The sequence below is a fragment of the Salvia splendens genome, chromosome 11, assembly GCF_004379255.2.
Source record: "Salvia splendens isolate huo1 chromosome 11, SspV2, whole genome shotgun sequence".
NCBI classification, from domain to species: Eukaryota; Viridiplantae; Streptophyta; class Magnoliopsida; order Lamiales; family Lamiaceae; genus Salvia; species Salvia splendens.
The window spans coordinates 14709021-14726536 of record NC_056042.1 but is presented as its reverse complement, the minus strand read 5'-3'; the positions used below and the strand labels follow the sequence as shown (position 1 = coordinate 14726536).

The following is a 17516-nucleotide window of genomic DNA, read 5'->3' as shown; positions in this document are numbered from 1 at the left end:
ATCTATTCAAATCCATAGGATAAAATAAATTAATATTAATATTAATCCTAATCCATCTAGGATTTATTCTTGGAGTAAATCCATATAAATTCATAGAATTAGATAATATTATATTATAATTATTCGAATCCATCTAAGATTTATCTAGGAACAAATCCATATAAATCTATAAGATAAGAATAAAATATTATATTATCACTATCCAAATCCATCTAGAATTTATCTATGAATAAATTCATTTAAATTCATAGGATAAGAATAAAATAATATTATTATTATCTAAATCCAACTAGGATTTGTCTAGGAATAAATCCATATAAATTCATAGGATATAGATAAAATTTAGATTATTATTTTCCAAATATAACTAGGATTCATCTAGGAATAAAATCCATATAAATCCAATGAATAAGGAAAGAATCTAATTAATCCGTGATTTGATATTAAAATCCATAAAAGATATATTCAAATCTTATTTTCAAATTCATCTTGAATATTTTCCAAAATAAAATCCAAGAATCTAGGGAAATCTTGCTAAAAGATTTTATTTCCATTAAATAATAATATTTTAATGATATCTTTTAATAAAATAATTATATAATCATTAAAATAATCCTTCATCGTTATCTCATCGTACGAGGTTTGCACGAACGATGAACGATGAAAATCCGACGAGTTCTTCGTCGGAATACGACGCACACGGCGTCTCGGCCACCGGCGCGCAGGTGGCGTGCCAGCGTCTCGGCCACCGGCTCGTCGGGAGTCGCCAGCGTCTCGACCAGGAGCGTGCGCGTAGGCGCGGCTCCTCTCGGCCAGCGGCGAGCGCCCGTCTCGGCTTCGTGTTGCAACGAGTGTCGATGCTTCTCAGCCAGGAGCGCACGCGGCGGCACGCGCCTCTCGGCCAGCGTCGTGACGCCCGTCTAGGCCATCCAAGCCGTCGGGTGGCGCGAGCTCTCGGCCAGCAGTGCGCACGGAGGCGCGCCTGCTCTCGGCCAGCTCCGACCGCCCGTCTCGGTCCTTCCGCCTAGGGTTGGAGCTCTCGGTGCCAGGTGTCTCGGTGGTTCTCGGACAAACCACCGTACCTCGCCAGCTTCATGCGTCGATCTCGACGCGGGTGCGTCTGTGGCTTGCTGTCTCTGCCGGCGGTGCGCGCGAGCCCTCGCTTGTCTGCGCGTCGCCCAGTGATCGTGGCTCCCCGGCTCCCACTGTTCGACATCCCTACCTCGATTGCGCGTGGTGCGATCCGTCTCGGTGCTCGCACCGATGGATCGCACGACTCGTACGATCGAGTAATTCAAGTTCTTTGATTTGATAGTTCTTGAGTTCATCATGTAAATAAATTAAACAAAACACCAAGAACAAACTTCGAAATCAAATAATACATGCATACATGTATTTCACGAAATTTAAATCCAAATAATCAGAGCCAAAACCTGGCTCTTATACCAATTGAAAGGGTTGGCAGCGGAAGCATGCGTTCTAACGGATCACATATACGGATCTATTTTGCAGATTATTTAGACAAATTCTATTCGCGTAATTATCACATGTATCATGCTCATAACTTGAATTTCAAACATGCTTTAGCACAAAAAAATCCCTAAACCATGCTTGCTACGGAGTTAGCCAATTTACCTCGTTGATTCTCCAAAGAATCGTCAATTGTTCGCGCCTTCTCCACGATGATCTTCAATACTAGACCACAGATCTTCTAACAGGTGTCCCGAAATCTATTCCGACATCAGGGTAGACTGATCTTATCGAAACACTGGGACTTGAATAAAGAAGACAGAAATTTCTCACGGAGGAGGAGCTGAAAATCTCACGGAGGAGAAAATCTTTTTGAAATTTTCGTCCCTTCTAAAATTAGAGAGGGCGAAATTTTCATGACAATTAATTGTATATTTTCTGTCTCATTTATTCTCCTATTTATAATAGTTCATATTCAGTCAGGTATCTATGGAAGGTTTTGGATATGGCCTCCCCCAATTAGCTTTTTACTAATTAAATTGAACTCACAATTTAATACAAGCTTATATTGGAATATTACGAGCAGCCACTACAGAAATAATATTGAACTCCCCATCCAAATCCAAAATTACAAGTAATTCGGGTTTCCATTTTGTTTATTATTTATTTCCCGTGCTTAAGATATAAATATCCATTAATTAATTAAAGTCTGCTATGGACTTAATTAATTAACATCTTATTAATTCCAAGAGTGGACTTAGCAAGAAACACTTATTTATTATTCATAGAGTAATAAAACTCCAACTGGCCAGTTTCCGAATAATAAAACCTTGTTCAAGCTCCTCTTGAGGACATTATCAAACGAGACTCACCTCGCGCACGATTCAACATAATAGCAATCCTAGCACCGCTAGATAATGATCACTACTACCCAATATACCTGGATCGTTGGGTGACGAAAAACCCGCACCTTTGGTAAGTCAAAGTAGTAGATACTCAATATCGTATGCTCAATGCTAACGTACATTGATTATGAAATAGATATTTATCAAGACCTCGTCTTTCAATAGATATCATAAAGACAGTGTTGCTGTTAGATCCATTCAGTGCTATACCACACCAACGTCATCTTATTTCAATAAGGCTTAGAAATAATCGGACTGACATTGCAACCTTTCACGATAGGTAGCCAAAGCTTATCTAGGTTGTGAAATTCTTCTTTTTCTTTTGCAAAGCATTGCATAGAACCGACTGTTGTTACCTTAAAGTGGACGACGCCCACAACCAGTCTACTAAGCAAAAGACTTAGGCTTCGTTTACTTCTTATGCATTTAAATGTTTATAAAATATCTTATAAATGCACAAGCAAACACAATGTAATAATTTACTGATTCTATTCGTGCGAAATGCTCGAATAATACTAAATCGGGTCAAAAGTTGATTGTAGAGTTTTTCCGTACACAAGCAAGATTCTATTCATGCGAACTCGCTCGAAACATGCTTTCCAGTATACTAATCCTAACACCCCCGCCTCCACCTCCACCCCCACCTCAACCTCAAGAGAGAGAATACATTAAGGCCTTCCGAAAGGAAAATCCTCCAAAGTTTGACAGACTGGGAGAGCCCCCGAATGCAGAGGCTTGGATACGTGACCTCGAGCGTATATTCGATTTCATGGGATGCACCGATAGGGAACGTCTGGCTTGCATGACTTATCAACTGGCTGGGCCTGCCGATTTTTGGTCGGAAACTAAACGAAAAACTATGAACCCTGCTCGCCGTGAGGCGCTCACATGGGAAGAATTCAAGGAAGAGGTGTACGACAAGTACATTCCCATGAGCTATAGACGGGCAAAGATAGTGGAGTTCCACACCCTGAAACAAGGAAACATGACGGTGACGGAGTACGACCGTGCTCTTTGTGAAATGACCCGATATGCACCCGAGTTAGTGGACACCGATGAGAAGATGGCCGCAAAATTCCGTTCTGGCCTTTGACACGAGATAAGGGTAGCCGTGGCCAGCCGCAGAGGAATCCCTTACTCTGAAATTTTGAGTTGCGCTTTAGATGTGGTAGAAGCACTGCCTAAAGACGAGACGACAGCGAATCCTACACCACCAACACCTCAACCGAACTATCGAGACAAGGGGAAGTGGGAAGACAACCGAGCTCCTTATGACAACAAGCGATACCATTCTACTTCCCGTCAGACACAGGACTATGACCGACAAGCCATGCCACAGCCGAGAGGGAATCAACAGAAGGCACCTCACTGCAACCGGTGCTCCAAGTACCACTTTGGCGAGTGTAGAGCTGGAGGCATCCGATGCTTCACTTGTGGTGGAAATGGACACATGTATCGAGAGTGCCCGAATAACAACAAAGGAGGAATGTGGAACAGGCAGGGACATGGGGAACAACAGCAACAACCACAACTCATTCAACAGGTGGCCCCACAGCAAGCGAGGGCGTATGCACTGAAAGGAAATGAAGGGCAGGAGCAGCAAACCGACAAGGACTGATAGGGATGAAAGAGAAGTACCCCGATTTCTTTTTATGAGACGACCAAATTTCGGGACGAAATTTCAGTTAAGAGGGAAAGGATGTAGCACCCCGAAATTTTTTTGACTTTTTTATAATTATTTTTATTTGATGGCTTATTATTAAATTTTTAATTTATGTGGATGTTGAATAAGAATTTCTTTTGTGGAAATTGAGTCTCTATGTGTTTGAGTTAGTTATGTGAAATTAGTTGTTGTGGGTTAAGTGAGTTAATGTGATTAAGCTTCCAATGTGTGAATTAAATTAAGTGGGATCATGCATAATTGTTCTAGCCATTCTATTGAAATTTTCGGCCCTCCTATTTATTGGAAACAATATTTTCTTCTCGGATTTAATTAATTGCTTTGGGAGATTTATCCAAATTAAATTCAAACCAAATTATGCCATCCCTTGAGATTTTTGAAATCTCCTAGTAATTAGGAGAAGGAATTATTTTGTGGATTTAATTGGTATTTTGTTTGTCTCCTTCCTTGATTTAAAATCCAATTAAATCTTACCATATCTTGCCAAATTTAAATCCTATTACTATTTGATTTGAGGATTTAAGTATTTTTTTTCCTTGATCTCTCTCATTCCACACGCCTACTTTCATTTTTAATTGTGGGATTTTATTTTATTCCCCCATAATTTAATTATTTTATTGTGGGATTTATCCTAGACTATAAATTAAAAGAACCCTAACCCTAGCCCTCATATTTTTCGCCTCCCTCTCTTCTCTCCTCCCACATGTTTTTTTTCCTCTCTTGCTCTCCTTCTCCACCAAATCTTCACCAATCCTTTGTTCTTGCATCAATTTGGAGTTGGAAATTCAAGATTCATCGAAGAATCGCATCAATTATCTTTCCTACCGATTGTTTTTTAACAAGAAAGGTATATTTGAATTCTCTTTCTCATCCTTTCCATTGAACCCATGTTTCTTGATTCCCTCATGCATATAGTGAGTGTAGAAATCATAGATCTAAAAATTCATCGGTTGGGATTGATGTTTTGCATGAGAAAGTATGTGGATATGTGTTTATGTATGTGTATGTGTGAGGTTGTGGATGATTCGTTGGTAAATGATATGTGAATATATGAGAACTTGGTTGTGATGTCGTTTTTGAAGCGTGAATATGTGTTGAAAGCATGAATATGTATGTGTTGATGAATGATAGATAAACCCTAATTCGAATTTGTGAAGCATAAAAACTGTGGTGTTCGGATAGTAGATTCCGGTGTGTGTTTGACCGACCAAACGATCTTATTTTGGCACGAATTTATAACTGAGTAAACTTGAGATGTCTTCTGTGTTGTGTATAAATTTCAGCCTCTTTTGACCAAATATGAATTTTAAATGAATTTTTAAAATTAATTGCGCAGTTCTGTCAGAATTTGTATTCTCGTCTAATGAGTTTCATTTTTGATTTGACCGACCTAAAGATGTTATTTTGATGTGAAATTTTAACTAGATGATCCTTGATGTGTCTACTGTGTTGTGAAAAATTTCAGCCCCAACAGAGGTCAGATGGAATTTTAATAATTTTTACAAAACGACTGTGCAGTTCTGCCAGATTTCTGTCATGTTAAAATAATACTTGTTGTCAAGTTTTGAGTGAATAAATGATACATGTGTGAATAAGAAATGTATCCTAGATGTGGCTATGTGTTACACGTTGATGTATGCTTGAGTGTTCATTTCATTTTTGTTGATGAACGTTTGGGGATGGACAATCTAACGATGAAAGGAACGATAGGACATGCATGATTATTGTAATAATGGAAAACCTGATTGTTTGGTGATATTGACAAGGGTTGTTGGGCGTACGTGAGCACAAGGAACGAAGGTTGCTTTTGAGTTGTGTATTGTGTTGTCTAAGCAAGCGAGGTGGGCTTTCTTTTACTAAACTCTTTTACACTTTCAAAAAGTATGATACGGTGTTATAAGGGTGGTTTAAAATGTTATGTCATGCCATGATTGTTTTCGATGTTGAGATTGTTTCCTGATGCCTAGTTCGTTTGAGCTTGCGCCGTTAGGCTATAGGGCTGTGATTGTTTGATGTTGAGATTGTTGTCTGATGCCTAGTTCGTTTGAGCTTGCTCCGTTAGGCTATAGGGCTATGTGTGAAATGAATTCGGGTCTGAGTAGGGCCGCAAACCCTATCAGGTTGTGTACACAGGTGGGATCGGGAGCCATCCTTGCTAGTCGGCCGGTCTCGTGGGCGAATAGTGTGGCCACACTTTTGTCGCACTATGGTAAGAGGATGTGATTGATTGATTAAGGAGAACGTGTGGAGATTGTTTTGACTGGCCACTCTATGAAAATGTTTTTGTGATACTCGATGATACTTCTTTTCTAAAATGTTAAAACTCGAGTTCACTATGGTATGGATGACATGACTTTTATCAAATATTTTGGCGTGTGTTCACTGAGTATATCAAATACTCAGCCCTGCATATGTTTTCTTTATGTGCAGGTTGAGCGGGGTGTTGCGATGGATGTTAAGTAGGCTTAGGAAATTTGGATGCGTTGTGTCTTCATACATAGGCGTCATCCTATGACTCTCTTTGATAACTTATTTCCGCTGCTACTTTTGAAAACGGATGTCACAAGAGTTTACTTTACTTCGTATGACTTTATTGTGTCAAATACTTTGAGACTTTATTCCGCTGCTTACTTTTGATAAACTAAAATGTTTTTGTAGACTAAATTATTTTCCCTTTTGGAAGTTAATCAAATTTTTGCATTAAGTGTCAACTTTTATTGTGTCCCCCATTTCTTCCCTGCTCCTTAGTCCCTCCCCTCGTCACATTTTCCTTGTCTTCACTATCCTTAGTAAGGGCTGCCGTGACAAAATGGTACCATAGCTTCGTTCTTTTGCTCTGGTCCGAGAGTCTTCTTTTACCTTAAGTCTAGATTAGTGAACTTTAGACTAGAAGTGTCACGAAGGCTCAACATCCAAAGCATCACGCTCAACCAAAGAAAGTGAGGTATGTTTTAAGTTGGGAAGAGTTAAAGGGGCATGAGTAATGTCATTTTTCAAAGTATGAAAAGCTCTTTCTTGTTCATCCCCCCACTTAAAATCCACATTCTCTTTCACAAGATGGTTCAAAGGAGAGGCCTTAAGGGAAAAATCCCTAACAAACCTCCTATAAAAGCTCGCAAGACCATGGAAGGATCTAATCTCACTCACATTCTTTGGTGTAGGCCACTCTTTAATCCCCTTCATCCCCTTCTTTCATGCGAATTTGGTGATACCCACTTGCCAAATCAAACATGTAGAACCACATAGATCTTCAAGCATGTCATCTAGCCTAGGTATAGGGTGCCTATACTTAATAGTAATCTTATTGATGGCCCTGCAATCTACACACATTCTCCAAGTTCCATCCTTCTTAGGCACCAAAATAAAGGGCACGGCACAAGGTGATAGGGATTCTCGAATCAAACCTTTGGCAAGGGACTTGCCTTTGAAACTCTTAAGTTTTCTTTGGTTTTGCCTTGTATGCCGCCCGGTTGGGAAGAGAGGACCCCAACACGAAATTAATTTGGTGCTCAATCCCTCGCACGGGTCGAAGCTCATTGGGTAGCTCCTCCGGGAAGACATCCTTATAATCATGCAAGACATTCTCAATCAATAAGGGACAAGGGTGAGTATTAGCATTTAAACACAAGTCATTCCGGACCATAAGACGAATGGTTGAACGGTAATTTAGAGCCCACCCAAGTTCAGAAGTCCTAGCTATCAAGCAATCTTTTCTCCCCCGTGCTTGAGATTTTCTTTTTTGGTATTTTTGTGCTACTCCCAACACCCCCCAAACTCACTTGGCTCTTTCTTCTCACCCTCACTCACTAGTCTTTTTTGCACTCCCTTTCCCTTTCCCTTTGCAAGTGTTGGTGAGACTAAAAAATATCCCGAGGTAGAAGAGGTTTCAAACGAACTTTTAAGCCATTCACCATGTAAAAATATTCATTTTTGAACCCATTTTTGTAAGCCCCTCCGATCAAACTCCAAAGTCTTCCCAATAACACATGGCAAGTCGTCATGGGGATGATGTCACACATCACCTCATCCTCAAATACACCATTCTTCAATGGAACCAAACATTGAGCCTTCACTTTAAGCTCCCCGGAATCCCCTAGCCATTGAAGCTTGTATAGGTTGGTGTGTTTGACAACTTTCAATCCCAACTTGGAGACCAATTGTTCAGTCACCACATTGGCACAACTTCTCCCATCAATTATCACCACACATGTTTTACTCCCCACCTTGAAATTCATATGGAATATATTGCACATTTGCTCCTTGTGCTCCTCAAGATCGGGTTGCATATTAAACATCCTAAGCACCACTAACGCTTTCAACCCCTCATCATCTTATTCCCCACTAGAGTACGCCATGCGAGGATCCACACTTTCCTCTCTCCCTTACTCCTCCCCTTCCCATTCATCCTCACTAAACACGCTACCATCTTGCCCGATAACCATCACCCTTTTGTTAGGGCACTCACGTGCATAGTGCCCAAAGCCCTTACACTTGAAATATTGGACCTTGCTACTTTCTGTTGAAGAGGGATTTTCGGTGGCTTAGGGACTCGGGCTTGGAGACGCCTTGTATGGTGCTTTCCCTTGAGTACTAGGTGAGCTCTCCATCTTCTTGGGAGGGGTACTCCACTTGTTTCCTCCCATCCTGGTTTGACTAGAGGCCATCCTTGCCTTGCTAAGCGTCACTTCTTTACCTTGCATCTCAAATGTCTCGCTAAAACTTAGTACTTCTCCCAATGTTATTCCCCTTAGTGCCTCAATTTGGACTGTATGCTTTAAGGAAGTGTTAAGACCATGGATGAATCGGTCTTGAGTGGCTTCTTCCGGTTCATTCACTCCAATCTTGTTAATCAAAGCGAGAAGTTCATAGTAGTAATCCATCACACTCATTGTTCCTTGCCTTAGGTCTTGGAGCTCCCCACGAAGCTTGAGGTAATAGGACCTAGGCACAAAAGATTCCTTCATGATTCGACACAACTCATCCCATGAATGCACATCCCCCAACCTAGCTAGCCTCCTCTTCATTAACACATCGTTCATTACCCCTAAATTCCGCCAATGCAATCTTCACCTTGTCACCTTGGGAATAGTTGTCGGGAGAAAAGATTTTATCCACTTAAGATTCCCACTCTAAGTAGGCTTCGGGATCAAACTTGCCATGGAATTCGGGGAGGTTGTGTTTCAAGGTCTTGGACGGATCATCAAACCTTGGTCGGGGTTCTTCCTCATAGTACCTATCCCTCCTAAGTCTATCCCCATAAGGCTCCATCCCTCCATGTTGATTTCCTACCCCAAACCGACCATATCCCCCATTTCCTCCTCCAAACCCCTATTGGCTCCATTATCCCCCCCCCCCTAAATCGTCCATTCTCCAAGTGGTTAACTACATCTCTAACATTCCCCACTTGTCATCCCTCATACGTCTCATCTTCAACAAATTCCTCTGGGACCTCATTGGGCATAGCATTGCCCATGGGAGTGGGAGGTCTTGTCGTCCGCTCTTCGTTCAAGGTGGTGATCTTTTCAAACAATTTGTTTTGGATGGCACGTGTGCAACCTTCGGAACTCCTCACCTCTTCTTGGACATCTTGCTTGAGATCACGTCTAAGATCCGCCATCATTTGGGACATCATGCTCAATAGATCTCCTATGGGTTTAGTACTACTTGTGCCCTCACCCTTCTCTACCTCCCCCTCGTGAGTCTTTCCCATTGCGTTGGAACAAGTAGTAGGAGGTATCACGAGTACCTACAATGTCAAAACAAACTAGGATATAGTCCTAGAAGTTGGTAAAACAAGAAAGAAAGATTTAAGAAGCTAGCTCACCCCAATGATAGTATCCCCCCAAGTCACTCACCAATGTTACTCGGTAGGTTTAGAATATAGCGGGGCTAGTATCACACACTCTCAATCCAATTGCACCATGGTGGCGCCTGGACAATTCAATCAAGGTATACACCTCAAGCAAATACAGTAAACACAAAAGTAATAATGATTAAGCATACAAAAGCAAGTAAACTAGGCCTAAGGTAAACCCACACACACCAAAAAAAAGTTGGGATGAAGCTTTCGCTAAAATTTAGCTGATCTTTAAGAATTTTTTGGTATTGATCCCCACGCCCAAATTGGATGAATTTTGGTGGAGAGATTCACTATCAAGTCTAGATCTAGGGGAAAATATTCATATATAGTCAGATCTAATAATTGGATATGATTTTCATGGTTTTCCCCAACTATGCCAAAATAGGGCAATGATGTTAAACCCCACAGTTATCTAGGAAAACGAAGGAATTTTTGAATGATATTCTGGTATCTAAGCTCTAGATACCAAATGATGTGGATCCAAGTATTTTGTGATCCATTTCCCAAGAAAATTCCCTTTTATGATGTTTGATCTAGATATTTTTGTGAGATTGTTTTCCAATTTCTCAATAAAAACAAGGGTAAAGTAGATCCAACCATAAAAATTGAATCTAAACTAGAATGGATGGAAGATTAGAAAAGGAAAGCATGTGTATATTGATGAGATAAGAGAACTACCACCATAGGACCTTAACCAAAAAGATGGAGACAACCCTAGGCAACTTTCATTAGCTGTATCACCCCTTGGCTCCACTACTCAATGGATACACTCCATTAATGCATACCTCTACTTGAATCAATCTAGGATAGACACAAGCAACCTTCAAAGAAGGAATTTGGATACAATCCTCACAGAGGAAACTCACTAGGGTAGTAATTTTAATTCAGCAAAATCTAAGAAATGAAATGACCTCAAAAGGTATTTATACTAAGGGTCCAAAAATAGAAATTGGCCCACAAAATATAGCCCAGCGACATAGTACCCGGCCGGGTGGGCTAATACTCTAAGCCACTCGGTCGGGTGGAAAATTCTGACTCCTGGATGCCTTCGATGCGTCACCCGGCCGGGTGGACTTTAGGTATGCTAAGTCACCCGGTCGGGTGGAAGAGCCTGACTTCCGGATGCCTTCGACGTGTCACCCGGCCGGGTGGACTTTAGGTACGATAAGTCACCCGGTCGGGTGGACCTCCCTGACCCTTGCTTGCCTCTGACGGGGTACCCGGCTGGGTGGTTGAGTAGGCACCCGGTCGGGTGGAACTAAGCAGCCTTGGCATCTCCAGAAAATAGCACCCGGTCGGGTGAGGCTTGGCTTCAGAATCTATCCGACAGGGTGGAAGCTCCCAGCTTTCATTTTTTAGCACGAGTCTCGTCGCGTGCTCCTCGATCTTTGTAGCCTCCTCCAGCATGACTTTTTGGATGAACATCGAGAGCCCCTCGTGTAGACGCCTTGTCATAGACCTCGTCATGGGCATTCCAGGTGTGGTCGTATCAGTTTTATATTTTTTATGAATGGATATGTGATTTCTGATTATGTGGTAAATTCATTGAGATCAATGGAGATTATACGAATGTGGAATTTAAATGGTTGTTGGTGTTGGTAAAGAATAAATCTGTATAGATCTAGTAAGTATGTATGTGTTAAAACTATGTGAGTGATGACATGTATACTATAATTGTATATTTCTGGATATTTTAATGAATCTATATATGATTATGTCTTCGGTAAGTCCCAGAAAATCAAGAGAGAGAGATATAAAGGAGAGGACGATATAAAGGTCAGATGTATTATTTTTTTATATTTCTTTAAAAAGTAAGCATGTATATGGATATAAGGATGTTGGTTCTGGAGAGAAAAATTCATGGTAATAAATTTTATAAATATATAGGTTGCATAACGTTTACTTAACTCTGGAAATTAATCTCTAATGTGGGTATACTATTGGGCTTGTTGAAGCACACTCCTTTCTTTTTCCCCTGCAGATTAGGTGATCGAATTAGCTCTTTTTCTACACAGCTGCTCAAGTCAGGTCACTTGCCAACGCTTTTCCATTTGGGTAATTCTTTTGAATATGTTAAGCGTGGCTTGTCTAGAAAGTGTTATTGCATAGAATGATAGTTTTGCCGGATAGAATAATACTCTGAGTTAATAAAATGATACTTTTGACTGACTGATAAAATGATATATGTTAGGTTTATTGCATAGAATGATAGTTTTGCCGGATAGAATGATACTCTGAGTTGATAAAATGATACTTTTGACTGAATGATAAAATGATATATGTTAGGTTTATTGCATAGAATGATAGTTTTGCAGGATAGAATGATACTCTGAGTTGATAAAATGATACTTTTGACTGACTGATAAAATGATATATGTTAGGTTTATTGCATAGAATGATAGATTTGCCGGATAGAATGATACTCTGAGTTGATAAAATGATACTTTTGACTGACTGATAAAATGATATATGTTAGGTTTATTGCATAGAATGATAGTTTTGCCGGATAGAATGATACTCTGAGTTGATAAAATGATACATTTGACTGACTGATAAAATGATAAAATGATATATGTTAGGTTTATTGCATAGAATGATAGTTTTGCCGGATAGAATGATACTCTGAGTTGATAAAATGATACTTTTGACTGACTGATAAAATGATATATGTTAGGTTTATTGCATAGAATGATAGTTTTGCCGGATAGAATGATACTCTGAGTTGATAAAATGATACTTTTGACTGACTGATAAAATGATAAAATGTTATATGTTAGGTTTATTGCATAGAATGATAGTTTTACCGGATAGAATGATACTCTGAGTTGATAAAATGATACTTTTGACAGACTGATAAAATGATATATGTTAGGTTTATTGCATATAATGATAGTTTTGCCGGATAGAAAGATACTCAGTGTTGATAAAATGATACTTTTGACTGACTGGTAAAATGATAAAATGATACCTAAATAAGATTTTACGTATTTAAATGAGCGAAATTTGTATATCATGGGAAATAAGATTTTACGTATAACTGAACCTCATACATCTGTATATCATAGGAAATAAGATTTTACGTATTTAAATGAGCGAAATTTGGATACGTAAATTTTATCATGAGTGAAATTCCGAAATTAAATAAGCGAAATGACATATTTACCCTCTGCGCCTTTTTTATGAAGGAAAGCTAAGTTTGAATCTAGACCACGTGATTTTAAAAATGTGTGGTCCAGATTTAGTTATAGGGTTATTACGGAAATTGGGGTTATCATTATAATGCACCCATATATATATATACATATATATATATATATATACTATAATTTTAATTATTTATAAAAAATAAAAATTAGAAGATATCAAAAATTAAACAATGCTTAAATAACATTAAAAAGATAAGATTGTTAACAAAAATATATAAAGATAAGATTGTCTTACAAATTACAGTAAACTACACATTTTTCATTTGTCCCATTTTTTCATTAAAAAGGCGCATCATTCGTTCTCGCATCTGTTGCTCCCTCCTAGCTGCTTCCTCTCGCATCTGTTGCTCCCTTCTAGCTGCTTCCTCACGCACTAGTGCAATTTTCCGATCTGAATCGGCTTGCACTTTTTCAATTTGTAGCTGCATTTAACCACGATGTTCTTTAACTCGTTGCTCTACCATTTCATCGATCTGGCTAGCATTGACGAGTGTAGAACCCACAGATGAGTAAGTAGCCAATGGGAAGTATATGCTTCTTGCTTGCCACGTGCCATAAATTCGTTTTCTCTTCTTCACCTTCCCAAAAAGCTCAAGAAGATGGCTTCATGATCCGGGTTCTCTATTCCTTCAGCCCGTTGTTCTTCAACCCGTGCCATAACGTCATCCTTCCATTAAACAAACATGAAAAACATTCAAAATGTGTAACAACAAAGGGAGAACCTCACAAGCAACAAGCTCATCATATCAGACAATTTTGTACAACATTATAAAGCTACAGATTCAGAATGAATATGATTTATCAGATCAGAAATTAAATCTGTGATTAAACTCAGAATGAATATAGACCATGATTCAACACCAATCCAATCTCGTAGTTTCTATGACTGGCAGTGATGCATTGCTGAAAGTGAGTTTCTATTTCCTATGTGCTTCACCTTTTACCAGTAATACACAGACTCTCATTGTTGCACAGAGACATATCAAGTTATTGTTGGCTATGCAGAGAAAATCAGTAGTTCGCATCACTACTAAGCCAGGTAATAATCAATCTTCTGTGTGATTTTCATTTGAATTCATCTGCATAGTATGCTTAACATAGATCATTTGTGCTGAAGGTGGGATATAAACTTCTGCAATATCAGATGCTTTTGGGGAATTCAGGTGAATACTATTTTCTCCTAACTTTATCAAAACACTTGCCAAAAGTTAACCTCAAGCTTTTAATTATTAGTTTCATATTGCTACTGAACTTGTATTCTGATATCCATATTGTCATGACTAATATCATGAGACTATCCATCTAGGATTAAGTTGTGAGATTATTTTAGTTGGAGGGGGGAGGCTATGACTAATTATCATGAGACTATCCATCTAGGATTAAGTTGAAGGGTTCAATCTTATGAACCAAACATGATACATATTTAATCATGAGATTTAATCTTGCCAATCGAACACCCCCTTAATGGAATGACATTTGCATATACTTTTTGTTAGTAGGAAACTGATATCTAAATTGCTCATCACAAATGTAATCTAAACCTAGCTGTGTGTTGATAAATAAGAGAGACGTGCAATGTAATCTAAGGATGAGGAGGGCTCTAAGTATGAGAGCTCTAAGCTTCTCATACAACACAATTAGTCTAACTTTCCATAAAGAACTCTTAAAAGCAATACTACAAGCAATACTCATAGCATAAGACAACAAATTTAGATAATCACATACTATAATCCCAAATAAAATTTCAGAAATCAAACCAAACATGTGAAAAGACTTACTACAATTTGTTGAGCACGCTGCGAACACAACTCGCCTTGTGAATCACCGTTCCTTAGCTTGTGGGTCTGTAGAAAGAAATCCATAAATGGAGGAAGTTTCCCATTGTTCTCTTTGGCCTGAAAACAATTTTCAACATAAGAAAGTGTAAAAGTAACCAACAAATCAAACTAATGAAATATTATTGTCACGCCCGCATTTCCTAAGGATAGGAAGTACGGTGGACCGCGACTAGGGGAGGAATAAAGAAGCGGGGAAGAAAGGGGAGAACAGGAATATTTGACCCAAAAGCATTTATTAAAAAGAAGTTCACTTCAAACATTGTACTAAGAAGACATTTCTAAAGTTAATGTAAACAGAGTTAAATAAAAACAATGTATCGGATTACAAAGCAGCGGAAAAGACCAAAAGACAGATGATGCCGGGTATGACGACACGACACCATCCAAAAGACCAAGTAAAACACTCATTTGGCTTTCACTGCTCAACATCCGTCATCCCCATCGCCGCTCAACCTGCACATTAAGAAAACAACATGCAGGGCTGAGTACTTATTGCACTCAGTGGACACACGCCAAAATCATAGTTTGTCATGCCACATCAGTGTAACCTTGGGGTTTTAAGTGTAAGAAAGTAACCCAAGTACACAAAATATATTTCATAAATTCGACTGCGCAGTCATTTTCAGATATTGCCACCCTTATCCCCACTATCATACACTATCTGATCCAACCATGACAAGGGGCGTGGCCACACCCCAGGTCAACTAGACCGGCCAACTTGCTCTCAGATGGCTCCCGGTCTCGTGTACACTAGCCTGAGGGTTCGCAGCCCAACAGACCCGAATTCGATTAAACATATGTGGTAAACCACTTCAGATAGGTTTCAAATCAAAACAATTGGCAAGACAAACAGTTCATCTCCATAAACATTTCCGGAACAGAGTCCGTATTAAAGATAACCCACAAAATTAGTAGGGTAGAAAAGCCCACCTCGATTGCTTAGCTTTTAAAACAGTTCCCTTCAACCACACTTTCCTCGAAAAAGATCACCCTTTTGAAAGATAAATAAATCATGATTAGAGTCAGGGTAGACGATGTTTAAACGACAATGCATGATTCCTACGTGGACGACTTCAACATCTAGCACGTTACACGAACACACACTTAACAACATCTCATAAGCCAAACACACAAAGACACGCCCGAAAACACACCCCGCACGCACCCGACACGCATACGACGTACTCAAAACGCGCACACGACACACACACAACACTCAAACTCCTGGCATACCCTTACTGTGCAACGGCTCACTTGGCTCGGAAAAGGTTCGGAAAAAGCTCGGAAAAAGGATCGGCGTCTCGGCCTGGCTCGGTGTCTCGGCCGCCTGGCTCGGCACCTCGGCCGACCGTCTCGGCCGCCTGGCTCGGCACCTCGGCCGCCTGTCTCGGCACAGCTCGGCACCTGTCTCGGCACAGCTCGGCACCTGTCTCGGCACAGCTCGGCACCTGTCTCGGCACAGCTCGGCACCTGTCTCGGCACAGCTCGGCACCTGTCTCGGCACAGCTCGGCACCTGTCTCGGCACAGCTCGGCACCTGTCTCGGCACAGTCCAGTGTACACTCACTTTCCTCCAACCTCCGATTCTCAAACCCTATACGACATTCACACCACACCTCCTACGTCCCAAAACACACCCAAACACCTGGGTCATCCCTTCAAAACTCTCCACAACACTGCCCTAGGCCGAACCCTACAACTCTCGGCCAACACACACGAAACCCTCGAACCAAACACTGATTTTCCCGAGCCATCTCTTGGCCAAACACACCCACATGCTTCACAAAACACAACACTCAGAAACACACCCAAAGCACACACAAACATCACCCAGAACACACCACACGCAGAACTGCGCAGTTTACTTGCAAAAATCATAGTAAAATCATACGACATCCAATGAAGCTGAAATTTACACACCACACCGAAGACACATCCAAGTTTATACGGTTAAAATTTCGTACCAAAAGGAGATCGTTTGCTCAGTCAAAACGGGGTCGGAACCCACTGTCAGTTACTAACAAAACATGCTCGACAACAACACATAATCACAAAACCTATTCAGCATCTAAACCTTCCCAAAACGTCCTACATGCATGTTTTTCGAATTAAACGAGAGTTGAGGCCTTGTATTACCTTTCCCGGATAGTTCAACGTAGTGTAAAAGCTTTACTTCCTCTTACGACTCCGATTCACGACGAAGGAGGGTATCACCTTGAGGAATCCAAGAAGATGATGAGAGGGAGTGAATGGAAGAAGGTAAAAACCGAGAGGGAGAAGGGAGGAAGCTTACCGGTGTTGAGATTGTGAGGGAGAAGAGAGAACCGATGATTGATTGTGATTGGGAAGGGAAAGATATCGGTTTTGTGGGAGTGGGGGGGGGTTGAGAAGATCGTGGGGTGAGGGAGAGAACCGAGAGAGAGAGAGAGAGAGAGAGAGAGAGAGAGAGAGATATTTAATTTATTAATTAGGATATTAATTTGCTTTTCAAAAACCATAAACTAAAAATTCACACCCATAAATAATGTAAAACAAATAAAACATACCACACCATATC

The 17516-nt window shown here is 40.2% G+C and overlaps 1 protein-coding gene across 1 annotated transcript; it reads left to right on the top strand.

Annotated features, from left to right (window-relative positions):
- Positions 1–2967: 2967 nt before the first annotated feature.
- On the top strand, positions 2968–3993 carry LOC121754481. Its single transcript, XM_042149830.1, has 2 exons — positions 2968–3454; positions 3539–3993. Exons 1-2 carry the CDS (start codon positions 2968–2970, stop codon positions 3991–3993), a joined length of 942 nt encoding a protein of 313 aa, XP_042005764.1.
- Positions 3994–17516: the final 13523 nt, after the last annotated feature.

Coding starts and splice junctions, on each gene's coding strand:
- LOC121754481 (XM_042149830.1), top strand. CDS start 2,968: ATGCTTTCCAGTATACTAATCCTAACACCCCCGCCTCCACCTCCACCC. Junction 3,455..3,538: donor GAAGATGGCCGCAAAATTCC/GTTCTGGCCTTT, acceptor GTTGCGCTTTAG/ATGTGGTAGAAGCACTGCCT.